The sequence below is a fragment of the Sturnus vulgaris genome, chromosome 4 (assembly GCF_052056855.1).
Source record: "Sturnus vulgaris isolate bStuVul1 chromosome 4, bStuVul1.hap1, whole genome shotgun sequence".
NCBI lineage: Eukaryota > Metazoa > Chordata > Aves > Passeriformes > Sturnidae > Sturnus > Sturnus vulgaris.
The window spans coordinates 10,627,452-10,655,338 of NC_142246.1; the positions used below are offsets into that span (position 1 = coordinate 10,627,452).

At 39.3% G+C, this 27,887-nt stretch overlaps 1 protein-coding gene across 3 annotated transcripts in view; it reads left to right on the forward strand.

Annotated features, from left to right (window-relative positions):
• The window catches only part of AFAP1 (actin filament associated protein 1), a 113,756-nt gene that overhangs the window by 39,126 nt on the left and 46,743 nt on the right, over positions 1-27,887 (forward strand). For all 3 annotated transcript variants that reach the window (XM_088163096.1, XM_014895308.2, XM_088163097.1), the window contains 2 exons: positions 10,477-10,605; positions 15,712-15,809. In XM_088163096.1, the coding sequence (XP_088019222.1) occupies positions 10,479-10,605; positions 15,712-15,809 (225 nt within the window). In that variant the 5' untranslated portion in view covers positions 10,477-10,478. Of the gene's footprint in view, positions 1-10,476; positions 10,606-15,711; positions 15,810-27,887 lie in introns of those variants that run through there.

Consider the following 27,887-nt stretch of genomic DNA (forward strand, 5'->3'; position numbering starts at 1 on the left):
AGGGCCAGGTGTGAGGGGGAGGATGGAGCTGGCACAGCTGGCCAGGCAGTGCCCACGCCGGTGCCAGGATATGTCCTGGCAGCTGCCCTGGTCTCCCATCCTCAGAGCTGCATTCTCCCACTGCTGGCAGGAGGAACAGAGCTCTGACTGTTTGTCTGCTTTGCTCCTTTTGCATAGGAATGAAGTTAGTGCCTTTTAGATGTTAATAACTAAAACACACTTTTTTTCTCTCTCTGAGCTCATCCTGCTTCTTTGGTTAGTGAAACTGATCAGAAGGATTGGGAGGGTTTTTTACCATGGGAAAACATTTGCAGGGTCTAACCCAAAGGTAGATAAAAAAACCAGCTGCATGACGAGACATGGTGCAACTGTTGGTCAAGGAGGAATGTGAGGATTATTGCGGAAGGGAATGCTGAAAGAAAGAAGGATTTCATGGGAGAGAGGGAGACTGCTTGGCAGGGAAAAGGAAGGCTGTTCCAAACATATGGGGCAGCATGGCCAGATGTAAAAAAACTAGATAATGTCCAGAAAACAGAAAATTATGCAAGCCCTGGAGGTAAATTTTCCCTGGGATGTTGTAGGTAAGTCTGTCTAGCACAGTCTGTGTTCCAAAGAGGTGCAAGGCTGATTGGATAGAGGAGGAAAAGTGGCTGGAGCAGCCTGAGAGAAAGGTGTTGACAGCAGTTTATTACTGTTTCTTAAACATATGTTTTCTGGTTTCGTGATAAATTCAGAGTACAGCCATAATTAAAATGAAATCTCTGTAAAGCACAAGTACTTGCTGTATGTCCAGGGTTGCAGTAAATTAGTTGGGCTTTATTGAAAATGCACAAAGCACACCAGATAAAATAAGGGTTGTTGGTTTTTTTCTTTCGTTTTTTTTTTTTTTTTTTGTTGGCAAGGAGAATTTTTTAAAATTTATTTATTTATTTGTCCTCTGAATATGTCTTGTTTTCTGGCTGATCAGTACTGCAGATGAAAATCACCGTCTGTCAATACTATGGATATTGAAAATAATTCGGCTTTCCAGTTAGTGTATTTGAAATGGTACGTTGGTGACATGGTGACAGCTTCTTACATGAGATTTGTGGGGTCTAAATCCAGTCACTCAAATTGTGCTCCTCTCTTCAGCATGCTCAGTTTCAGGTCCCATCACAGTTATTGCCCATGTCCTGCCAGGGCAGTGAGCCTCTCGTGTATTGCTGCCATTACTTAAAATTCTTATGGTCACTTCCAGCATTCCATGACAGAATATTTAAATGATGATGTTTCTGTACATTTTTAAAGGTGGGAAAATGAAATTTGGTGACAAAATAATATTTTGAATTCCAGTACAGTCCGTAGCTCAAGTGGCAAAATTTCAGTTGACTTATTGGACCAACTTATTATTAGTATATTCTTTAGCACCTCTTCTTTTCTGACAAATATATGGAAGTGCACGTTTGAATTTTGATTCTCCTTTTGTAAGAAAATATAACTTAGTTTCAGGGACCTAGGTTTTCATAGTTCTCTGAAATGTACTTTCTGACTTTATCTTCTTTCAGAGGGAAAGTGTAACCTTTGATCACTGACTAACAAATGGAGACAAAGAAGGGGCCTTGGAGCTCTGTGGAGCTCCAATAGAAGTGTGGATCCCACTCTGGATCTCCTCCCTGTGGTCAGGCTGTTGCTGTTGCCCTCCTTTGTAGTAGCCCCTGTCCAAGCCCAGAGGCACCTGGATCACATCCAGGCTTCCAGCACTCTGTGCTTGGCATGGGAAGGTTACATGGGGAGCCTTGGTCCATCTCGTTTGGCATGCTGCAGAGGTGTGCTGAGTGAAGGAACTGAAAGAAATAATTTGCCTCTGGCTGACTGAGCTAAATTATTTTTTTCTTTTTTTTCTTTTGTTTTTCTCCAGAAACTGAAAATAAATTAAAAGTTTATTTAATTTTCCTGTCTTCATAGTAATCATGAAGAAGAACCAGAAGGAGAAAAAATCAGAGAAACATTAGTGTATTTCAGAGAATTAACCTGAGGAGTAGAGGGAATTGAATTCCCCAATTCAGAATTACAGCTTTCCTACTTTATCACCGTTAGTTGAATCCACTGTTGAAAGGCATATATTGCTGTTCTCAATAGAGAATATATTTCATGCATTTATGGCTCATGTGTGTCATCTGTATCACAGTGTACATCTATTAATAGAAATTTTCAAAAGCCTGACAGAAAAAGCAGAACATGCTTCTCTCCTTGAGGAAAGCATCAGACAGTAATCAATGTATGGCAGAAGTTACTCATTGCATAATGAACCCAGCAGTGAGAGCTGTCATATAAAAAAATGTTGTAGGACAGAAAAAAATGGGTTCTTTTCCATCTTTCCCATCCAAATGTGAGAACTTCTGGATCTATTCTTATAAAATGCAGTATTATCTCATGTTTGGCTCTAATTTAGCTGCACACTGGAAGTCTGGAGCTCCAGATTCACAAAGTGAAAATGGTTCTTCAGTTGTACTGCTCATATGGATGACATGATCAGACTCCAGACTTGAACAGTTTTTAACTTTGCTGTTTGACGTGGATAATAAATTGTATTGCTCAATATAGAAATGCCAAATTATAATGTGCAGTTCCTACTATTGCCATATTTGTATGTCTCTGTCATTGTTTTACTATTCTGTTTCTCCATTCCATTAACTTCCTTAATTTACTGTCTGACATTTCTTCTGGATATGTAATTATTCATAACTTTGAAAGAAATTCTACCCTAAGGAGGGTTCTGTGCTCAGCTGAGGACCCAAGTGAGGAACTCCCAAGGGGTGCTGCAGTGCTTTGCTTTGTTTTTACTGCCACAGGTCACTTGTTTCTGTGAGTGTCAGCCTTATCTGAGCCCCATTTCCCCTGGGATTTGGAGACAGGCGCAGACTTTCACCTCCTACCACAGATCTTCTGTCTTCATCATCAGAGGGAACTGCTTTTCTTTTGTGGATTCGGAGCCTGTTCATTAGTTCTGGAGTGGCTGCTTATCTTCTGTGGTTTGGAGAGAGGGAGGAGGTGAGATAATGCAGGAGCCAGCGGACAGGACCTGGAATGTCTTGTCCTGATGGGACGATGTCAGCTGATACTTTTGGAGATGGTTAAATGCAAGAAATTTCGGTGTCCTGCTGCAGAGTGGGAGTCCAAAAAGAAAACTCAACCTGAGTACCCACAGACAGCACAGAAGCAAAAGGGTGAAACTTTCTCAGCCTCCTGGGCATCCACTGAGGGTAAAACCCATATTCATGTGCTTTACAAAGAATGTTACATTTATTTTGGGATCAAAAGAAACCTCATATGGAAAACATACTTTTAGATAAAGTCTTGAACAACTTTATAAAGTCCACTGCAGGTTTATTTAGTTAGTTATCAGCTTTTTTTTTTCTTTTTTGCTAGCATATTGAGTTCTATGTAGATAATTGGTGCATAAATAAAAATAAGTGCCTTTTACACTAATATTTTTTCTTCATTTTTGGTCCTTCTTTTGTTTATTTATTTTTTCTATTTTTTAATTTCTCCTTTGTTCATTTTTCCTTCTCTGTTTTATTTTTAGTTTTGGGTTTTTTCCTATGAGTCTGTGAACTTCCTTAAAAGCAGATGTTCTTCTCTAAAGTCTGTGGCATTGCTTAAACACTGGTCTGCACTTTAAAAAATAAATGCTTTATCCATCCACCCTATGCTAATGGATTACACCCCAGCATTGCTGTCACTCATTGCATGGCTGTAGGATTTTTGGCATGGCTGTGGGATTCACTGATGGGGCAGGATTTTTGGCAGCTTGTTTCTTGTCCAAACATTCCTAATGCCTTCCCACCTCTTTTTATCACCCAGGTGTTGTAGCAGTGGCTGTTGATTCTCTGGTAGCTTTGCTGGAAAGATGGTTTTTAAACGAAGCAGAGAGAAGAAGGAGAAAAAGGAATACATGTGGGTTGTGGCTGAAGTGATCCCTTGACACTCCTTGAGGTTGATCATAAATATGCATGAGACAGGAGGAGTTTTTAGAAGATGAGTTTTGCCTCTTGCCCCAAGCTATCTGGAAAGAGCCTCTTTAACAGGCCAGGGAGTGCCAAATTTTAAAGAGAATATGTTTTTTGCCAGTTTTTAGAGAGGTGTGATTATTTTTATGCTAAAACACTCTAATGGAAATCCTTATATTTGTTTTACTTGCTTCATACTCGTTCTTCATCTCTAGGGCTTAATTTACTATTCAGGGTTCACCTCTTTTCAACACAGTACCATTCTTTACTGTAATGCCATGTATCCCTAAGCTGATCATCACTTTCTGAAGCAGGATCTGGCATTTATCAGGTAGAATCCATCACACCTTGTACATGATGGATCTCAGGGCAGCAGAGAAGGGCGAGTGCAACCAAGAGAAAACTCATCAAGTCTTGTCTCATCACAGCAGCAAGACTTCTCATTTCTTGGAGGAGGGGATTTCAATATAATTTTCAAATATGTCAAGTAGTTTCTGGTAGCATATTGAAAAAAATAAAAATCTTTCCTACTGCAAAATACGCTCTCACTTCCTGCTTTCAGATTTTGTGTGCTTCTCTGTTAAAATCTTTTCCTGGATAATGATAAAACAGTCATGAAAGGAGCTTTTTTATTAATTGCTGGATACAGGGTATTTGTAACTGCGTTACAGGATTGAGTGGAAGTCAAAGTGATTTTGTATTTTTCTTCATAAAGATTTTTGTCTTCTTGTGGTTCATTGTGCATTCATTGTAGTGTCCCTGATATTTATAGCTTTATAAAAAACAGCCATGGTTTCCTCAGCAGTAGTCTGTTTTGAACTTTTTAATAAAATATTCAAATTATAGCATCCAAAACGAAGGATAGTAACACTATTGCAAGAGAAATGGATATAAACATGAAGTTCATATTCTGCTTTATATTTTAAATGAGAACATATGTCTGGTTTCTACAGTGTTGCTTGTCAATAAGGTTTTTTGACAGATTGGGAGGGTCTCTGTGTTTCAAGAAGTTTTTATATATAGATTGAAGATTGGCCTCAATATTACCCATTAACCCAATCAAATTTCTTGGGGGAAGTCAGAGGGATCACTCCCATGAAACTAGGGCTCAAAATGCTGACATTGATTTTTTGCTTTCCTGGAAGATGTACTTCATGTAAAAACACATCTCTCCACAAACAGAGGGGTGGCAAGGTGAAAGTCTCTGGCCTGTATTGTATACAAAGTCAGATTAGGTGATTTCTTGTAGTGAGTCTCTGTTCTAGCCTTCAGCTTCTACAAATGACAAACTAAACAGAACAGAAGATGAAAGCACAGAGAAATTTTATTCAGCAATCTTCAAGGAGCTGATCAGTAGGATCTTCTAAAAAATTGAAGCTCAATTAAAATTCGTATTTCTGTGATAGATTTGTATTCTTACGTATTTTCATAAATGCATTTATAACAGACATGCAAGCATGGAAGTGAAGTTGCTCTGTGTGGGAGGTTTGTGCTGTATGGACAAGACAATAATTAATAAACATTCTTAATTAATAAACATTTGTCCCCTCTTCCTTCCTGGGCTTGCATTTCTTTTTCTATAAAGTTCAGTAGTGTATGTTAGTCAACTTAAAGAACCACTTTCAGGTCATTTGTGCTATGGCAAGGTTAAGAAATACTGTAATTGCTAGGACTGACCAAAAACAATCTGATCATTTTTCTAATGAACTCATTCTTGTAATTTCTTCTGGTTTAAGCAACCTTGAAATCATATGTGTGGCATAGAACCGCCCCTACAATTTTTTTCTAATCAACTGGAAGTGAAAACTATATTCTTTTAAAAAATGGTTATAGGCTAGTACCCGTAAACATAGATGGGGAATAATTGCATCATCATGCATTTTTAGTCCCATTTGGTTTTAGTTCTGGTTTGGAACAAAATCTGCAATGTGATGTAATTGCCTTCCTCTGATTATTTTTACCTTGGTGTATTCTGTTGCTGGCTTGTGTATATAGTTTTATGTGCTGCCATTTGAAAAACTTTCAAACTCCTGAGAGCTGATCTTGGAAACCCTTCTGGATTTATCATTGTTTTTTTATTTGTGCATGGCAATTACAGCAGCCCATTAGGGGGCTATAATTCCTATTGAGCATAGAATGGACTTCTCATCATTTAATATAGAATGTGATTTTGCTCCTCAGTCAAGCTAAAATCAGCTTACTGTTGTGATTAGCATCCCTGGGCTCCACCCTGCCTTTCACCACCTGCCACTTACCAGTAATTCCTTTGGCAATGAGAATGCAGCCAAAACTGTCAAATAAATTGGCCCCTTTTTGAGAGCCTTCTTCTGATTATTATTCTTTCTTTGTGGTGATGTCAGATTTCCAAGGGTAATCTCTCACTAGAGGAGTATGTTTTTCTTTGGGACTTGCATCACCCACTCCTTTTGAGTCTCCATTTAAGAAATAATGATTGCTTACTGAAAATATGTAGATTTTCTGTTAACTCAGTTCCTTTTTTTTTGTTTGTTTTTTTGGTTTTTTGTTTTTGTTGGTGAGCACATCATCACATTTCTAAGAAGGAGGAAATAAGATTTTTTAATCCAGAAAATCATCCAAGGATTGACAACAGGGGAACTTGTTTCTTCCCCTGAACATACAAATTTATTTGTTCCCATCTTGGAAAAAAGAGTTTTCAGTAGTTTATTTCAGTACACTTCATGGCAGTATTTCTGCTCTTTGCTTAAGCAGTATTAATAGAGGAAAGTATGCTTTTAAGATGTGTGGAAAGAGTTTTTCTGGCTAGCTGGGAGCAGTTTCCCTTCTTTCCTTTAGTATGTTTCACATCAATACATACATGAAGTGAAATTCAGAACTTTTCTTCCTTCACACTTTGATGTTTATGATGCTATTAACTCCCACAAAAGAAAATACATCCCTTACTTAGTCATGGTTGAAACAATGTCTACATGTTCACATTTAGCATTTTTTAACAGCTGCTAACAATTTCGTTGTGTTGTCACAGTAAAATTGTGAAATTAGCATTTGTGGCTGTTTGCTTGAAGTCAGTGTCACACACCTGAGAGCTTTTCGAGGCAGGAGGAGCAGGTTTTGCCATGCTCTGTATTCCGTGGTGATTCCTTGGTGATTCCTTGGTGATTCCCTTGAACCACAGTGCTGGACAGCAGGCCCAGGGCACATTCAGTGAATGTGAAGGTGTTGCTGAGGAGCTGTTTTGGCATGTTTTAACCAAAGCTTTGTTTTTTCAGACCTCTGCTGGGGCAGTTAAATTGCTTCCAGTACCTTTGGTGGGCTGGTCATTGCAGGTCAGTGGGAAGGGGTCACCAGGGACACCTGCAATTCAGATTTCCTCCAAAGACACAGAGAAAAGCCACACGTGTATGGTACAGTCAGGAGACATTTGGGCTGGTGCCAGCTCCTAGAAGTCTCTCCTGCAGCGGTTTCCTATCTCTTGTCCTCTTGCTTCCCTGTCTCCTTCCCTGGTAACTCCCTCTTGCTGTTTTCATTTCTCATTGTGCAATCCATCTGTTTATATTAGATTATAAGATCCTGAGAACAAGGATCTGATAATTTTTAATAACTTCACCCAGTTGTGTACACTTTGCATATCAAAGGTATCTGATGCTTTCATCCTTTTTCCATTCCTAGTAGTGAAGGTTCTCAGCAAAGAAATGAGGTGACTGTGGCATACAGTATTCTTTGGTGAAGAGGTGAAGGGAGAGCTCACTCTCAGCCTGTTTACAGTCCCTTTCCTTAAAGAAATCAGGAAACATGGCACTGCAAAGAAATATTAGTGCAGCAATATATTACTGCAATTACTAACAATAAATATGGCTGTAGAGCTACATGAAAAATATAAATTTCTTGTACTGCATACTGATTAGGTTTTACAATGATTGCCTAGATTGTATGGTAATTATAGCTTTTGAAAGTGTATATCTTATCAAGTAACTATTAAAATATTCATATATTCTGTAACTAAAACGAATATTAATGCATTTTATATTCAAATCATACTTAAAAGCTGGAGACCACTGTACACAGAATGGAATATATGTCTTCTCTCAAAACTGTATAATTTGAGAAAAATATAAGAGCTAGTTATTTAGGTGGGGTTTTTTTTTGTTTGTTATATGGCCCTTTTATTTCTTCTAGAGTCTCATGATCACTTACCACTTGGCAAATCTGAACCTATGCCTTTGTGCTTCAGAAAGCTGTATGTTATATATATGTTGTTGCTTCATAATTGAAGCAACTCTGGAAGTAATAGGGTTGTTGTGAAATAGTTTGGATTTCTGACAGACTTCTAGAGAGCTTAGACAGCTACAAATGTGATGGCAAAAAAAAATTACCATTGTAATACCCATGGGGTATTTTTCATGAGCTACATTGTGAAGTGACACAGACCGTTTTCCTGTCATTTTAAATACCCTCTTTCTGCCAATATATTGTGAAAATCTTTGGGAAACATAGCTCCTGAAAATGTGGACAGTTTATGTAATGGCAATGCTACTGCTCAGTTGAATTAAAGTACATCATCACCAAGAAAAACTTGGGCAGGATTATGTGTACAAATTAATAGTGTCTTTGAGAAAACTAAGGGTTAAAGGTTTGGAGCACCAGTCTTAAGGAGCAGTATCTAAGGGAGCTGAGACTGTTTGGACTGGAGAAAATGGGACTCAGGGTGGACATTGTCTACAACCACCTGAAAGGAGGTTGTAGGGAAGTGGGTGTCAGTGCTGTCCCCCAAATAGCAAGTGACAGGATGAGAGGAAACACCCTCAATTTGCAGTGGGGGACGTTTAGATTGGATATTATGGAACACTTCTTCCATGGAAAGATGGTCAAACATTGGAACAGGCCACCCAGGAACGTGGTGAAGTCACTGTCCTTGATAAACACGTGGGTGTGGTGCTTAGGGACATGGTTTAGTGGTACACTTGACAGTGCTGTGGTTGGACTTGATGATCTTACAAGTCTTTTACAGCCTAAATGATTCTATGAAAATGCTTGCCCAAGTGTGCTTCTTCAGGAGTTTCTTTGTTGAGATGTTTTCATGCCCTGGTATTGTTGACTGGCACATCTGTGTTTGCTAGTGGTTTGCTGGCTTTGCCAGAGCAGTCAGTCTCCAAATGCATGGGAAAATTTGCATTTCTTGGAGACAAGAATAGGGCAAGAGCCCCTTGCAGGGAGTGTAGCTGAGATCTGTAGGCTTCCCTGGACTGTGCTGTTGTTAAAGGTAGGATAAAGCAAATGCATCTCAAACAAAGGTTCTTTAAACAACCAGACACGTTCTCAGAAATGTAAGAAAGGATTCCAGGCTCACTTGAGTAAACAATTGTATCAGGAAGGTTTTAGGAGTAGGGAAGAACTGGTAAGGGAGTAAGCAGCAAAGAATGTACCTTTTAGAGGTCTGAAGGGGCTTAGCAGCAGTTGCCCAGTTAGGCCTTGAAAAGACTATAAAAACAAATGTGATTAAGTAGAGAAAAATCTAAGCATTTCGGAATGAGGATACAAAACTATAAATAGTACATCTCCCTAAGCGAAGGGACCAGAGAATCTCAGAATTATGAGAGAACTGAAGCATGAAAATGTGGTTCAGTACCATGAGTTTCCTCATAAGCCTGCTGAAGAGATATCACATGATCAGGCTTTGACAAAGATGTTTGTATATATTGTCTGAGATACTGCAGTTCTTAGGATGATGCAAGACTTTAGGGATAACTTGAAAGGAAAAAAGTAAAACTCTGCTTATGAAGTTCTTTGATAAAAAAATTATGCACTGGAAATAAAGAGAAGGAATGTAATTTCTTCTAGAGCAAGATGGAAAGCTTCGAGATCTGGAATAATAGAATAGTATAAAATGCATAGAATAGGAGAAATGCATCACATGGAATCTGGGGAGTGATAAGTAAATATGTGAGAGACTTGTCTTTGGAGATCATAAAAAAGAAAAATCACTGCAAAAAAACAACCACCCCCCCCACGCCCCCCCCCCCCCCCCCCCCAAAACCTGCTCTGTCTTACCACAGCAAACAGAAGAAAAAAGGTGAAGGAAAGATTAATTAAGATACCAGTGGTATCTAGAAGTTTTACCAAGCCTTAAATTTGTTCTGCAGTTAGAAATTTTGCAGTTTGTTTATGTGAGGGGAACCAGAGTGGCAGTAGAAAAGTGGTGGTAGAAAAGCCAGGGGCCACCATTCCTGCACGTAACTTGTCTGGTGCTGGCTTCGTCATGTGGCATGTGAAAAAATAAGTCTTTCAGTTTGGAAATAAATGTTATAAATGCCAGCAGTGCTCACTAATGGATTATTCTGTTGGTTCTTTTAAAGTGTAATAATGTTAAAGTCTCTTTTCATCAAGGAGGACGATACATTTTTAAGAAATACTAGAAAATAACTATGAATGTGGATAAATGGGAACTAACTCTTATCTTTTTTTCCCAATGAGACTTTCAGATGAAGTAATTTACATTTTTGTCTTTCAGCCATGGAAGAGTTAATAGTTGAGCTGCGCCTGTTTCTTGAACTTCTGGACCATGAATATCTAACTTCCACTGTCAGGGAGAAGAAGGCAGTAATAACTAACATTCTCCTGAGGATACAGTCATCAAAAGGTCAGTGCTGGGGTGTGTTTTCTCACTTGCAGAAGGCACAGAATAAGTCTGTGCTCAGTGAAATAACTTTTAAGAGCTGAAGACAAGCCCTAAATTGAAGAAAGACAGAAAGACAGGGTGAAGCCAAAGTGCAGCTTTCCTGAATGCTTTCCTTTGTGTCCAGCAGTAAAATACAGCAAAAGGCACACTTAGAAGTGTGTTGGGTGTACATGGGTGAACCCAGCCACAGAACTATTTCCTAGGTAGAATGTTTTCACTTCTGCTGGTAGAGTGGCTACATCATTTAAATTGTGCCAGTAATGCTGTTTGTGAGTTTTGATGTCAGGGAGTGCTGGCCACAGCACCATTTCATCTGTGCCAAATGACCCAAATCCATCAAAAGGCTTGATACTGAGGTGGAGTCTGGTGCATAACTCATACAGGAGTGCCAAGCCAGAGATAGGAAATGGTTGTCAGAATGTTTGGATTGCATTTTGCAATTAGACTCACTTTCTTGTTTTCTTCCTATCTAAAAACATTTTTATTGCACAATTTCTTGTCTCCATCAAGATTATGAACCTGAGTGCAACATAAGTGATTCACTGTGTACACGAACCTTTTCACAGAGCTTTAGAGAAGAACATTCCTCAGTATTTTTTCTAACACTACCCTTACATTTTTTACCACACTTTTCTATATGCAGTGACATCTGGTCTCTAAGACCTCTGTCTCCACTACATTAGACAGAAGCACTGCCAGTGTAAACCCCCAGTTTAGATTGTTGAAAAATACCAGAGTTTGTTGAAGAAAAATGCCACATTGTGAGCAGTTATATTTCTCACGATTTGTTTCTTCTCTGATGCTAGAAAAATATGGTCTTGCTTGATGCAGTGTTGCCTCCATTTATTAAAAAAATAGTTTTTGCCATGGAATTCAAGTCCAAGGAGATCTTTGAAGTAATGATTGTCCTCTTTTCCATTTTGACATTCTTAAAGACCCTCCACTATTGCTATTTCATACTGAAAGAACAAGGTGGATACCAATTTCTCATATTGTGGAAAGAATCTCGGTGCTCCAAAAGCTCATCAAAATACACCAAACTCCCCAAAAACCTATAGGTGTGAACCTGCAATTTGATATGTTTAGAAATACCTGTATTTTACTAGGGTTCAAAATAACCTCAGCAATGCTGAGCTGACACAGCATGTTCTTCTTGCAATCTTTACAACTAGATTTATTAAGAAAAACACTTGACTTTTTCTAGAAGTTAAGTGTCATTCTGTTGCCAACTTCGAAAACATTGGGAAAGGTTTCTTTCTTTCACATTCTTTCTTTTGGGATTGTGTATGGTGTTCCAAGACCAAACACCCTCCATTTCACAGTGCTGAGTATGTTTCTGGACTCTAGAGCTCAATTATTTATGCTGTTAAATTGTGGTGTGATCCTTGCATTGGTTTGCTGTGAGCTGACTTGTCTCCTCCATCAGTTCCTAGGCATGATGTGGGAGTTAGCTCAGGCAAAGATCTGCTCCCAGTAGACAGTTCAAAGTCACTTTGAGAGTGAGAGGCCTTATCTGTGTGAATATCTGTTTCTGTGTGCCAGGGCACCTTCCTAGATGTTCTCAGTCTATGTCTCTACATGTTGTGACAGATAAGAAGACCCCAGAACCATAGCTTTCCACTATTCAGCAGCTACCATTTAGGTTTTAAAGCCTGTTTCAGGCCCTGTAACAAGATCCATTTAATCCAATTACAAGATCCATCCATCACCAAGTTCTCTTTGAGATCCGTGTATTAAGTGGTAGGGCTTTGCTCAGTGCAGTTGTTACTGGAACATTTTACTCACCTCTGGTGCCTTCGTTCAAGGAGACCAAATGTAGACATTTAAAAGAGAAGTTGTAAAAGTGATTAAAGGATCCAGAAATATGCCTTCAAATTATCCAAAATGAGGTGTCATAATTAATCTTTATGTAGAAAAGGAATGACTGAGAACAAGCTCCTAGACTTACACAACAGTAAGTGCAATGGCTGAATGTTTCAAAGTGGAAATAAAACACATGTTTTGAGCATTGACACTATGAACTAATGGAAGAACTTAGCAAGTTCTGCATGCCATTGCTGGCATCTTATCAAGATGGAATATTTTGCTAAAAGATATGCTCTAGTTCAAACTGGAATTAAGGAAACCCCATAGTTCAGTTAAATAAGAGATCATAGGACTATGCTTTATATGTCTATAAACTCTAGTTTATGTAATTGAATAGAATTTAAGCCAGCATGGCCTCTAAAAAAGCATCCAGTTTCTCTCCCCAGGCTACTCATGTATTGTCTCTTCTTTCTGCTAGCACAAACATTATTTGCTTTCTTTTGCTGGTTTAGTCCTAACCAGTGTCGCTTCCCTGCTCTGGTTCAACCCAAGGCCACACACATGCTTGTGCTGGCTCAAATGAGAGGTTGGTGCAGGGACAGGAACAAGGCAGGGAAGGAGAGGAACTGCCTCCTTGGGAGCTCTGCCATCACATCCTGGCCTTGAGCGTTTGTGAAACTACCCAGGGAGTCATGTACTTTACTGGAGCCGACCCTGCTGCTTTTTTTATCACTTATAACATTCAGTACTCCCATCCCTTTGAAACTATTCATCTCTTCATTAAAATTAAAAGCAATAAAAGATACATAAACCCACAGTACTCTGTAACTAAGATGAACTATCATTTGGAGTCTGTTTTTCAGATTGTTGTTTTACTCCACCCACACAACTCCACGAGAGCTCTTGGGTTGCTGGCACAGTTTAAGAGGCTTGAGGACTATGCTGAGTTCAAGCTCTTTAGTTGCATTTGCAAAAATCAACAGGGTGAATCCAACAGGATTTTTTGATTGCTGGAGAAAACCATGTAAGATCAATGGGGAATGGTAATGATGGATCTGGGGAACTGGGAACTGGCTGGCTTCATTAGAACGTCTGGAAATGAACAATTATGGGGTTTTTTTTTTGTAAAGGTGCAGAAATTATTGTGATAGGCTGGTTGGGTTTCAGTAAAACACTTAAAACTGAGAAGTTCTTACTTGGGGAATTCTTTGCCTTGTTTTGTTGCATCTCCCATAAGTGCACACCGTGTTCTTCATCTAATCTCTATCAAGCAGAGAGAACTGGGCCAGGCAGATGAGTTCTTCAGGTCACAGCTGCTTGGCCTCAACCTGCCCTGCATCCAAACCAGTGGTTACTCTGAAAAGCTGGCAAAACTATAAACCTGACTTTTCTTCCTGAGCCTTGGCATGCCCAGTGGATTGTAAGTCGGAAGAAAACACTTGGCATTTCACTCTAAAACTCTGACTTTCTTCTAAAAAACAAAGACACAAAGAGTTTATTTTGGAGTAAGAACTGTTGCTGGATTCAGTAATTTAATATGACTGTCAACGTTGCCCATTTTCCTTAATAGGGACCTGGTGCCCTAAACCTGTAGTACTCCTTTTGCTCTGTAAGTTGATAGAAGAAGTTAAATATTAGAGCAGGTTCTTGTTTAAACACACATACATGAAAACTGGGGGAAATTAGTTTTACAGAGTCAGTAGTATTCCCTCAGAATAGTTTGGAGTTTTTTCAGTAAAAATGCCTTCATATATGACTTCTAGTTGTTATGGAAGGCATGAGAAACATGGATATGGATGGCAGTCATGATATGGACTCATCACTCATCCTGTGTAAAGAGCAACGAGTGAAAGTTAAACTGGAAAAAAAGAAAAAAGGAATGTTTCCCAAGACTAGTCACTCTCTTGATTTGTAGGAAGAAAGAAGAATCTGTAGTCTTTAGAGACAGTTTAATATATTAGTGTTGCTTTTCAACCCATGACTTCACAGCCAGTGGGACTGGGATATTATGACAAGAAATGTTTCATCATTGCTTACATTTTTGAGAATTACATGATGTTGACCGAAAGGCATCCATTTGACTATGTAAATATATATTTTAAAAACACAGCTAAACACTAAGAACTAAATTCAGTCTAGGGTTAAGCAGAGTACAATCCATGGACTGAATTGTTGCCAGAAAATTGAAGAGATGCACGTTAATCTTCTGATATTTAGAAGAATAAACAATATCCTGTTTCTCTGAAGGGACTTCAACTGTGATTTAAATTATTGTGCCAAAAACACAGAGTGAGTTGGTCATTCCTCTTTTCTCCTGTGGGGGAGATGCAACAATGACACAAAGGATCTTCGAAGCAGTTTTTACATTCATTCTTTTCCATTTTTCATATTCACCTGGAAAACTGTGAGGTTATTAAAATAAAAAAAACAGTAAGAAGGAAATGGTGGGAAAATATGCTCAGGGTGCATTTCTATTAATGGTGAATTGGTTAGGGCAGTGTCCCCCAGCAGTGCTCCAGGCTGGGGTGTCACAGCACCCTGCACCCACTGGGACTTAGGCTCACACCATAGCTCCATGATCAGAGGTGCTGGTGGCAGCAGGGAGCCCAGGGAACATGGGCACTGTGGGCTTGCCCAAAGAGCTCTCACCATCACTTCCAGAGAAAGCAGGCAGGCAAGGGCTCTTCTTCTACCCTCTTCTCCATTCTTTGGCATGAAAAATGGTTTGGGGCTCCTTTCTGCATGATGGCCTTGCCCATCCAAAATGTGCCACTAGAGCAACTGTTGATCATCTCCACTGAAAAAAGGCAGCCTGTCATGCACTGCCCACAGGCTGTGTTTTATTCACTGTATGGTGCCACTGGGATGTTTTCAAATGTGGTATATTCCCCCAGTAAATGTTTTTATCTTGCAGGCACCTGGCAGCATGTTTGAATGTTGTTCAAGTCTTTGAGTTTGAGATGGATGGGCAGTTCAGAATAATTTCCTGTATTTTTTTTCAATGTCTGGTATTTGTTGATCCAAACAGCATATATGTCATTATCATATAGAGCAAGTATGTGTTTGTTCTGCTTGATTAAATTCCTGAATTCCCAGCATTCTTCCAGTCCTGCCTCAGTAACTGCACTTGGGAGGTGGGCTGTGATCAGAGCTGCGTGCCAGATTTCAGTGTGTGACAGTCAGACATGGGATCCACATGTGGAAAAAATATCCCATTTGCATCCACCAAGGTATTAAATGATGTTTGTTGTTCTTCCACAGGTTTAGAAATAAAAGAACATGTCCAGAAGCAAGAAGTTGCCAACAGTTTGCCGGCGCCTCCTCAAATGCCTCTGCCAGAAATACCTCAGCAGTGGCTGGTGAGTGTTATATTTAATTATATAAATATATACAAGAGAGAATGTATTTATGGTCCTAACAGAAGTGGTTAAAAGGGAAAAGAGCCTGCAGGTCCAGGGAAATAATTATTCCTCTCACCTCTGCTTTGGTTGAGGGAATTCGGTTCAGCCTTCAGAAGAGATGTCAAAAAATTCTCTGTGGTGAAACTAGCCTGGAAATAGGTCACCTGCAAAGGCTGTGGAATGGCAATCCTTGGAGATTTTCAAAATTCAGATCGAAGTCTGAGCAACATAGCCTTAATTTCAAAGGTTGACCTGTCCTGTGTTGGAAGTTGGCCTGGCCAAGCCCACAGGTCCCAGACTGTTTCTTACACTTTTATTGGTAACATTTCCTAGAGCAAGCCTAACAAGAAGACTCCTTTCAGTAGCTGAAAAATGAAGGTGCAGAGTTTTAAAATTAAGGAAGAATACGTCTCTTTTTTTGAATAAAGTCTTTAGTGCCTTTCCTGCCCTGTCTCTGGGTAGGAAGTTCTCTTCAGATCAAGCAAATGCACTTGAGACTCTTAGAGGTGTTTATAGCAAAGATACTGATTGAGATCTGTAATTCAATCCTCCAGTTGGGAGCAGCTGTCTTGTTATTAAAAAAAAAATCTGTAAACAAGTTTCAGTGCTTCTCTCATACTGACTTTAGAGTAGATATGATGAAGAAAACATTTTCAACATTTTTGTAGAGAAGCGTAAGCGTGTCATGGTTTAGCCTGTTGAAGGTTGAACTGATAAAGTATCTATCTCTTCATCCTTGTGTGGAAAATTTTGTGCAGAATGATAAGGACCATCCATGGAGACCCACATTCATTGAATCAGGAAGCACAGATGCAGCTTACAGGGCCAGAGTAACTGGAAGGCTGATGTTCTGCCGCATTGTAGTGTGTTATTTTGTTATCACATTTATGCCTGGTCCTGAGGGATATATAAGCCAGTAGCATCTTACGAACACAAGACCTAATTTATAAAATCCAACTTCTGGACAGCCTTTTGTGAAATGCTATGGACTACAGAAAAAAAGTGAAAAAACACAAAAATCATGTATTGTATTGAATACCTTAATCTTGCTTTCTCTTTAAGCAATGCCAGCTTTAGTTTTGTGACTGTAGTTTAATTATGTGTATATTTAATGGATGCAAAAGAAGTCTTATTAATATGCAGTGAAACTCAGAGAATCCATTTCACAGTTAACAGTGCCAGAAACTGATTATTTTTATTTAATTCAAAATACATACAGCATAAATTACAAGGGAAAGGGTTCAGAAGAGGCTGGAAAATTATGCAAAATGCAGATGCCTTTGAAATGTAGACTTCAGGTACCACCTTCATAAACTGAAACCAGCTGAGATCCTCATTCTTTTATATTTGTGTGGGTTCAGTTTGGCTCTGAAGATTCAAGTTGTTTTTCTTAGGACGACTCATCTCCTTTTCCTTTCTCATATACTAATGTGTAAATTCCCCTAAAGCTGGTACAGCTGCAGCAAGTTAAATGGTGTGAAGTATGAATTAGGTCCAGAAGGTCAGCACTGATTTTTGCAGCAGTTCATTGGATTTTTTAGTAACAAAAATATTTCTCTGAGATACTGTGGGAATTACCATGGAAGTTGAAGCAGTTAGAGCTGGCTGGTCTATGGTGTGGTCTTCCCATGCTGAGCCTGGCAAAGTAGAGTTTGAACATAGCCCTGCCTGTAGCACTGAGGCTGTTTGCATCTCAGTGAATTCATCAAGTTTTTCCATAGTGTTAGAAGCTGATTTTTGCCAGCGTTCCTGCAATTCTGTTGCTGCTGTCAGGCAGTGGTGGATTTCATCTCCCTTTCCACTGTCAGTGCCACTATGAGATGAGCCAGGAGATGTCCCAAGTCTCTCATTGTCTTGCAATATCCAAATACAGGTTACACGTGGTGGTGATACTTTAATATGGTAGCACACTGTAATACGTGAAAAAGATGATAGACTGCTGCTGTCCTGGAAAAGATCAGGAGGAATCAGAAGGGAAAGACAAAACCATCAGCCTTTCGTCCTTTGAACACTATAGTAAGCTCAGACCCCAGTCTGACTTTGAATTCTTCTCCTGAAGTCACACTGATATAATGGACTTGATCATTAGCTGTTTCTTGGAAACCTTTCACTATTAGATTTCTCTTTGTTAAACCCTTATTGATACGTTCAGACTATCATACTATCTTTCTTTTCATACATTAATGACAGTGGCCAAGATCTAATTCTCCCATCCGTTACTGCTCTTGTGTGGTGATTTTTCAATCCACTCTGAGTCAATGAAGTCCTAAAAATTTGTAGCTGATGCCAATCTCTGTGAAAACCGTGTATAATTGCAGTGATATGAATACTGAGCTACCTTTCCTAGCCACTTTACATAGACTGTGTTTTCATAGCTGAGTGGAAAAAAATTCCCTGGGCCCACCAGAGGCTGGAATATCCAGCTGCTGGTTGCTCTTCTTCCCATGGCAAGTTGGAAGTCATTCTCTATGGCCCTTCTTTTTGACAGCTATTCAGGACAGAAAGTTTTTTCCACTTGCTAAGTAACATTTAGGATTGTCTCAGCCTCCAATGAAAACACATTGTGCTGATGGAGCATAGGAATTTACTGAAAGTGGGAATCAATAACTTCAAATAAACTACACACTGTTTTAAGATCTCTGGGTTTAGTCCATCAGTTATTGAATGTGATGAAAATTAAAGGTTCATTTACACCACTGTTTCTCTTTATGCCACTCAAGGATTTCTGCATTCAAAAATGTTTAGTCTGAATTGGTGTTTAAGTTTCTACTTATGTAAAGATGTGTGGGTGGGAAGGAATTCAATACTCCTTAAAGTAGTGCCAGGAGCCAAAATTATGTGTGGGCAGGTGCTGTGCAAGGTTTCCTTTGTAAATCTGTAAATAGACCTGCATACTTGCTCAAGCCGAATCTTCTATCAGTTTTGTTATTCATCAGCCTGTGAACAAAGAGTATGAAATTCATTTTATTAAGAGACAGACTGTTAAGAGTTTAAACGAAGTCTCCAGTTACTAAAACACATTAGAGCCTGGAGAGTTTTCCTGTACTCAGTGGGCTTTAAAGGGACAAAGTTGGGGGACAAAGTTGAGCCTTAGGTATACTTGAAATAAGAAAATCACTAAGCACACATTCTCTTAGCAGTTCTCTTTTGTATACATTTCCTTGGCTGCATCTGATCTAGCAGACTTTCTGTCAGGTGTAGAAAGCCCAAATCCGCTCTTACTTTAGTCAGCTAAAGTGTGTGCAGCTCTTTTAGGTGTCTGGCAAAGTAAAAGCTGCAGATAAAGGATGTGAAGCTCAAGGGCAGCACTGAGTCTGTCTGCAGAGCTGAGACTGCCCTTGTCCGGGTGCATTACTTTGAGCTTGCCAGCAGGGATACAGTGCCAGCACCTCTGGAGCTTTCTTTGGGCCAGCTGCAGAGCAGGAGGTCACTGTACTTGAACCTGCTCAGTGCCAGGGCTTGCCTTCAGCCTCATCCACCTCTGCACCAGCAGCTGCTTTTATGGCTGTGCCCTGCTCCTGACAGGCACGAAGCAGTGCTCAGTGATGGGTTTGGGGGAATAACAGAGCCAAGGCTCTGTGCATGCTTCAAAGTGCTGCTGGTGGCTTAACACCTGGGGTCTCATCATTGCACTATCACCCAAGTTGCCTTGAAGTACATTTTCCACTGAGGCAGTAGGATAATATCCAGTGTGTCCCGCTGCTCAGATGTGCCTGAGGATTATTGGCATAAATTATCCTCAGCATGACAGTGACAGAATACTTTTGTCACTAGCCTCTAAGCATTTGGTTGTCATATTACATCTGACAGTAGGTGATTTCATTGCACTGTGCTGTCCAACAAAATCAAACATTAACAGCACACTTAGCTATTTTGCATGGTGTTCACAGTGAAATCGAGTGTATGTTTTGTTTTTCTTGGAATATTGTCAATTTAATAATTATTTAACTGCAACGAATGTTCAGCAAAATTCCAGAACCCTGCAGATATGAATCAAAAGAATGGGTCATCCTCCTCCAACCCATTCCTGCACAATACACAGTCACTCTGTAGGAGTGCTTCATATAAATGGGTTTCCTATTGAGAAATGATTTGACAGCCTCCCTTTATCTGGCTGCCTGGCAGGTAAACTCTTAGATATTTATTAGAAAATGCTGAAAAGAGACAGTGTCCTTGGACAAGAAAAAACACCTGGAAATCAAAAGGATTCTTGAGGTGATATCTCACCAATTATATTAATAATTCTTTGCACAGCAACCAAAAAAGTGCCAGTTTTTGAGCTTTTTCTAAAATGTGCCTTGAAAAAAGTGCCATAACAGAAGCAAGGGGTCCACGTGTCAGCTGGATACTTGGGAATCTCTGTTTCATCATTTTCTTCTAACACTGAAGAGCAGTTGTTATTCTCTGTTCCTCTTAAAGATGATCTTAAGATATTATTAATATCCAGGTTCTTTCCTTCAAGAAGAGTAATATTCATTTGTTTCATTCAGAGCTGGCTATACCTTCAGCTTGAACAAGTCTAAGCAAGTTCTTCCATAATGAAGGAACAAGTAAAGAGGCCTTTTAAAATTATCAGTGCAGTTACTCTTACTGCAAGCAATGATAAAATATTAACCCTTTCAGAAGCTTAACAAAATCTATTTGCTAGCATTTAGATTTCTTTAACCCACTGTTTCAATTTTAATGTTGTTCCACCATCCCAGTGTTCTTTGCCAGTCTTTGTGTGTTTAAGTAGGTCCTTTTCCCCTCACTGTGGTATGTGTTCTTCAGATATCCTTTGTAATCCCAATCATATTCCTCTCAGGTTTCATTTCATTCCACTGTATATAAGAAATGTGTATATCTGTTGGTTTCATTCTGAGCTATGGTTTAATGTTAGTGAATGATGTAAGTATTTCTCCCAAGCACCTACTGTAAGGATCATGTACTTTGATCATAAGTGACCAGAACAGCAGGCTTCTGGACATAGAATCAGAATCATTTAGGTTGGAAAAGACCCTTAAGATCATTGAGTCCAGCTGTTTGCCTAAAGCTACCACTAAACTATGTCCCCATGTGCCACATCTACATGGCTTTAAATAGCTCCAGTGGTGGTGACTTCACTGCTTCCCTGGGCAGCCTGTTTCACTGCTTGACCTCCCTTCCAATGTCTGAACCTCCCCTGGCATGACTTGAGACTGTCACATTTGTCCTGTTGACTGTTACCTGGGAGAAGAGACTGACCTCACCTGGCCTCCTTTCAGGTGAGGGATGGGGGTCCCCCCTGAGCTTCCTTTTCTCCAGGCTGAACACCCCCACCTCCCTCAGCCTCTCAGACTTGTGTTCCAGACCCTTTCCCAGCTCTGTTGCCCTGCTCTGGACTCACTCCAGCACCTCAGTGTCTTTCTTGTTCTGAGGATTTGAGGTGTGACCTCACCAGTGCCGAGTACAGGGTGACAGTCACTGCCCTGGTCCTGCTGGCCACGCTCTTGCTGATCCAGGCCAGGTGCCATTGGCCTTCTTGTCCACCTGGGCACACTGGGATTGTGGAATATAATACGTGGTTGCATAAGAAATAAGGATGAAGAAATGTGTACCACCTCTTTTTTGTGTTAGCAATGTCTTGCAGGACATTCTAGTTGCCATTCCTGTTATCCATGGTTGAGGTTGGTGAATTTTTGTTGATTTATTTCACGTTTGCAAATGGTACCACAGAAAAGTTTTACTTAAAGCAATTACCCTCTCAATTAATTTATAGTATACCTTTATAGCAATACACATCACCATATTTCATGTGTAAGCTGCCAGAATGAGCTGTTCTCAGCTGCCTTGAAGTGTTGAGTTAGAGTAGAATTGAACTCCTTTACCAAATTCTTTTTATGATCATTGTAAAGCTATTTGCCCTTTTGTCTTTTTTTAACTAGATACTGATGATCTTTGACCTTCTTATAAGAAAATTATTAAAGTTACTTATAAGAAAATTATTAAATTACTAATGCCATAGATTTCATAGGATATTTTCCCACTATTTATTGTAGCATGCTCACATTTCTGACCTCAGGTTTTTAATTTCTTTTTTCTATGCTATACCTGTCCATACAACTCCCTCTCTATGTTGATAGTTAGGGACCAGATTTTTTGCTTCCATGAACACACTCATTAATGTTCTGTGCACAAATACATGGGGAAGGAATTAGGCCAGTAATACCAAGTCTTGTTTTAATTTGATGCAGTGCTCAGGCCCTTAGACAGTATTGTTCCAGTGGAAACGGTGTTGCCTACTCTTTAATCACTGTACTGCCTTGTCCTCACTGCCATGTCACACACTTGGATGAGTTTATTAACTCCTGGAAGAGAAAGGTGATTTTGTTTTTTCTGGGGAGTACAGACACTTCTTTGAGCACAGTCACAATAAACAACTCTGACTGAGAGCCCCATGCCACTTAAAATTCAGATTAATCTTTCTCATGTAATATGTATGAAAGTGTTCCCTAGCATTAATTAAAGCCCATTTCATTTCTTGGTACACACAGACCCTTTGCTTGACATGAGTCAAGTCTGTTGTTTTGTCTGAGTGATGCTTCCAACTGGCTGTGTAATAACCTTTCATTATAAATTATGAATGATACAGAAATACCTTATTTTTGTTTCTGGCTCATTTGCTTTCTCTTTTAATTATTTTGTTAGATCTTCTGTTCCTTCCATTGAGTCTGGAGTTTATTTTCATTTCAGTCTTCCACAGAGTTTGTGTGTAACTCTTTCCAGCTACCTGTCCTTTCAGTGGTGCCTTCCATGCTCCAGTCTTTTTGGGTTTCTTTACTATCTCCAGTGTAATTACATACAGCAGCAAGAACTGAGACAATTTTTGTCTGGACACAGACTGACAGTGTCATCAGAGGTGCAAGAATCACCTGGCTTTTCTACTTGGTCAGTATACTATGTTGTTCTGTTAGTATTTCCACTTGGTCCTCTTCATTGCCATCTTTGCCTTCTTGTTTGTTAGGTGAAGGGATTATTCAGGTATCTGAGCAGATGTTATATCTCATGAAATAGTAACTCAGCTCCTGGTGAGGCAGATGTGTAAATACTCTCCAGACAATCTTCAGATCAAACTGTGGAGCCATAGGACTGATTCATTCTTTAACACAAGCAAGTCTGCTCAGATCTCTTTCCCATCATCAGGCTGTGCTTTCTGAGGCTGTGATCTGTTTGTAGTCACTGTGTATACTAAGCACTTTTCCTGTGATACCTTTAATTAGACATTCACCCCTGGGTCAGCAGACACGCTCTCAGACTGTGTCAGATGTTCCTCACTCCTTGGAGGACAGCATGCCAAGTGTGTGCCTTTGTTCTTAACCTTAAACCTGCACAAGTCCCTGTTCAGGATCACCCCCTAAGGAGAAGCTCCACTTGAGCTGACACTCATCCTCTGCCTGGTGATACTTCCACTACTTTCCCCCTTGCCCTCATCTGTTCAGCACTGCAGCAGCTGCTGGGTGACCAGTTCTGCTGTTCATGAATTCATATTGCTGGGCCTCCCATCATGTTGATTTTTCAGGGAATTCCTTCTGATTTTTTTCCTGGTAGCAGTGTCGTTGTAGAGGTGTGTGCTGTAATTAATTGCATGTGCAGTCAGAGATGGTCAGGAGGGACTACACTAACAGCCCATCATGTGTTCCTGTTACCCCATTCTGATGGCACTGACAGGGTTACTCCATTCCAAAAAATTGAGTTTTGCAGCTGTCTTTCATGCTCAGAAGCTGGGAAGATAAGTTGTTAGACTTCCTTCACCTTATGTGGCTCCTGGTTTTGTGGGCTCCAGCTGAGAAGCTCCTTAGAATACGAAGCAGAGGTCAAATGAAGAATATTTCTCAGCTTTTCCTTGTGTACACTCAGGCTAATATTGCACAGCTCAATATGATCTTAATGTCCCACAAAGTCAGCACTTTTGTCCTGAATAAGTCCAAGGTCCATCCAGGTCCTCAGCTACTGGCAATAAATAGTGATTTCTCTTGAGCACAGTTTTGAATTTATTTAAGGGCTGTCATACCAAGTGCATGGCGAGTACTAATACCCAGTTTCCAGCCCTTACAGTGTTACAAAAAAAGCCTGATTGAAATGTATGCTCAGTAATTTTGTGAATCGTATTTTACTCAGTTTGTTGGTTCATCTTGCTTTCTGGACATCCATTTTTTCACATGTTAGGAGTTAGGGATAATAGATGTGTGTGCTCTTCATCCCCTGTCCAGGTTGAAGATGCAATAGGGCTGTGCAGAGGTCAGGTCTAAGCTTGCTCCAGAACAAATGACTTGTGCCTGTGTCAGTTTCCTTTTGACAGCCCAAATTTGCCTGCTGGCTCCTGAGCAGCTTTCTCAGACATCCCCAGCGTGTGACCCCATTCCCTTCAGCACCCAGGGGTTTTGTATCAGCTGTATCAGCTGTTTCAGCTGGCTCCACAGTCCAGCTGCATCCCAACTGTGATTGATGCAATAACACACCTGAAGTGTGGCCCTTGAGCTGCTGGCAGTGTTTGCCTGCAGCACAGGTTACTGACAGGCTCTGCTTTGCACTGGAAATCTCCACATCCTAAATCATTGTATAAAGGATGAGATTTCTTTATATTTTCTACAGAGTGTAAGTCTTCATTGGAGTATAAAGAGATTTTATATCCTCAGGCTTCTAAACATTGACATTTTCCTTTGTGTTTCAGGCTGCTTTCCATATTGTCACCAGATTATCAGATGGACCATCCATAAAATAAAGGTTATCTTGCTCAGTACCCTTGGACAGAAGGGGGAAATAAAAGTAGTGTAGGATACTTTAGATACTTTTTATACTAAATAGATAGTGTAGGATGTTCTTCTTAGGATAAAGGAAGACAGAATTTATTTGTGATCTGTGTAATACAGATGGGCAGGTGAAGGGAAAGATCATAATATGCCATTAAAATAAAATATCCATATAAGTCTGTTTCTGAGTCCAATAGGATTTGCCATTTTGTTTCTTTCTCTTAACAATCAATCCTGTAAGCTGGAATTGGGCACCCCGTGCACAATTCAGTCTCTAATCTCATCAGAGATCTCAAATCTGAAGTGTAATGATCACCTCATTTGCTTCTTGGTTTCAATTAAAATATCTCTCAGTTGGTCTCAAACCCAGGACCTGATATCTTCATCAGTACTGTTTCATTATTGCTGTTATTATTCTGGACAACAACATACTACGTCTTTGTCCCTTCTTCTCCAAGAGATAAAAGTAATGTCAATTTATTTTCTCATTTCTTATTTCTGTGACTGAGAGAGGTGTTCATCTTGAGAGGCAACATTCTCTAGGTTTCTTCTCTGTTGCCTGTCATTAAAACAAAACAAAACCAAAAAGGGAAAAAGAGAGAAATTCATGCTAATGCCTTCCTTGAAGGTTGCCAGGTTTTTCCTTCTGATACCACTCAAGCTACATGTGTTCTAGTGTTCTTTTAGATTTAATCTTTTTACAGAATATGTAAATAATTTTGTGGGTTTTAGGGCTTTTTTATTTTTTCAGGTAAACTATTGAAAAGTTACTGAATAAGGACTTAATTCATAATTCATAACTTCATCAAAATTCGTCCACTAAAAATTGCTGAGTGGAAAGAATGAAACAATACCAACTAGCAATAGTAAAAACATTAAAGGACTATAAATATTAGTAACTAATACCAGAATGCACACATATATGTTTTTATGTATCTTGGTGGTCAAACTCACATACTCCATAGCTGACAAAAGATGTAGTTGTTTATGGTACAGATTTGAGTGAGATATTTTTATTTTGTATTTAATCAATTGCATTTTTTAAACAATAAAGCAGCCCCGCTTTTATCAGAAATATTTAATGTTGGATGTTTCTGTTTCTGCCTTTTAAAAAAAAATATTTTTTATAATTGTTTTCAACTTTGTTATGGCAAGCACTGCAAAATGCATTTCAGAGAGGAGGGCCCAGTTAATTCAGCAATGGATTCCATCTGTGTTGACGTTGGCTGCACAGCCCAGCCCGCCCCAGCTGTATGAAGTAACTGGTGCTCCAGCAGGGTCGAAATCAGACAAGCACCATTTGTGTTTCATTTCCTTTTTTCTTTCTTTCTGAATAACATTTTGCCTAAAAACAAGGATTTTTTTTTTCTCCTGATCTTTATTGGAACCTCTCATTTGTCCCTGGATAAAATACAGCTTTGAAACCTCAGTGCTGTGTCAAGTCAAAATTGGAATGACTCAGGACACATATTTCCTGGGTGAATGATGTTCAATAACGATTAATAATATGAATAATATGAATTTCATATATTGTATACTCCTGATGGAAAAAATAGTTTTAATAGTTTAATTTGTCTAATGAAAAGGGTGGTATGAATCTATACTGCCCCAGGAGCACACTGTGACCCTAGCTAGTGAGAACAAGGCTCTACCCAGTTGTGTGAAGGGGAAAAATCAACTCTTTGGAGGCACTTCTGCCTCTTGTGTCTCGCACTTCAGGCCACTTAGAAGTGATATATGTAGAGCAATTCATGATTGCTGTCAATTTTCCAACAGTAATGAAAATGTAGTAATTTTTAATGTCCCTTATGCCTGTTGTGTAGCAGCAGCTAACCTTGAAAGACTCATTTATTTTGTCATGATATGCAGGTTGTCAATTTGATTTCTTTTTTTAGTAAAATTACAGGGTCACTACACTAAAAGTCATGTTTTTTCTTTATTTTGCTTCTTTGATAGATAATTTCTCTAGCAAGGCTGGGAAATCTCGTTTGGTTCACATTGTAGGTAGCAATAATTGCCAACTGTAATTTATAATTGATTGTGACATAAGAAGTTGGCTGTATCATTTGATAATAGAAATAATCATAGTGTAAATTTCAATCTGACCAGGAGTTTCTGTATTCAGTCATGAATCAGTTTATTGTTCATGAAAAAGTTTCTGGTTTTACTTGGTGAACAAAGGTGAATGCTGGATGAGCTGAAGGGCAGGGTTAGTCACTAGCTCCTTGCCTTCCTGCACGCTGGGAATGCACAAGCACTTACTTGCAAGGTGGAATAACCTACTTGACACAAATTTAACTACAGGGCACTCTAAGGGTGGGACTCATCTTAGTGATGGTGTTAAGAATTAGGTGACTGGTGTAGGTGTGTAATCAGCAATGAGATTTGGAGATGTCTAGCTTTGAAATATTCAAAGATGAATCCAGCCCTGAAAGTGGCCACAGAAGTAATTTCACTGCAGTTAATGGCACATGTGATTAAAGCTCAGGCTCCTCCCAGATAACTTCAGGTCTGCAGCAAAAGGGGAGCACAGTCCCTGTGGTCTCATCTGTGTGATGTGGAAGAAGGCTCTGCTAGACTGGTCAGTGCACCTGAGTCCAGAAATGTCTGTGTCTGACCAATTTCTCACGTCAGTATCTCCATTCATTCCCTTACTTTACACTGGATCAGTTCAGTGCAGACAAACACCATTGTCATTACATGAAAAAAAAAATTAAAAAGAAAGACGTATTGAAGAAGTGTTACTGCAGAAATGTGACTCTGCTTGCAAGTTAAATTTTTGTAATCATGCAGTAAACCAGTGGTGCTGAAAAAGGTCTTCAGTATTTTCTGTAACACATAAATATGAAATTAAAAACCTGTGGCAAATATGAATGGGTTCCATAAAATACCGTTATTTTGGTACTTGTTAAGGAACTAGAACAGTAAAGTTATATGGAAGAAGTCACAGAGTATTAAATTTACTTTGTTATTATATCAACATAAATTCAAAACAGGTTTATATTTAAAAGAAGCATTTCAGAATTTGACCTAGTATTTGACATATTTCGTTTATTATGTAATAATTTCTTGATGTTTCAAACATTTCTTTATTTATAGCTCCCTTTTCACTATGTAAAATAGCATTATAAACATTAATACGTATGTTAAGAATTGATTTGCCATTGAAAAAACACCTATCATGAAAATATGGTTACATTTTCTGTCCTTAGTCTCTGCCAGCCCAGGCTATTTAACTTTTCTAAAGTGTCGAACCATACTGCTGTTT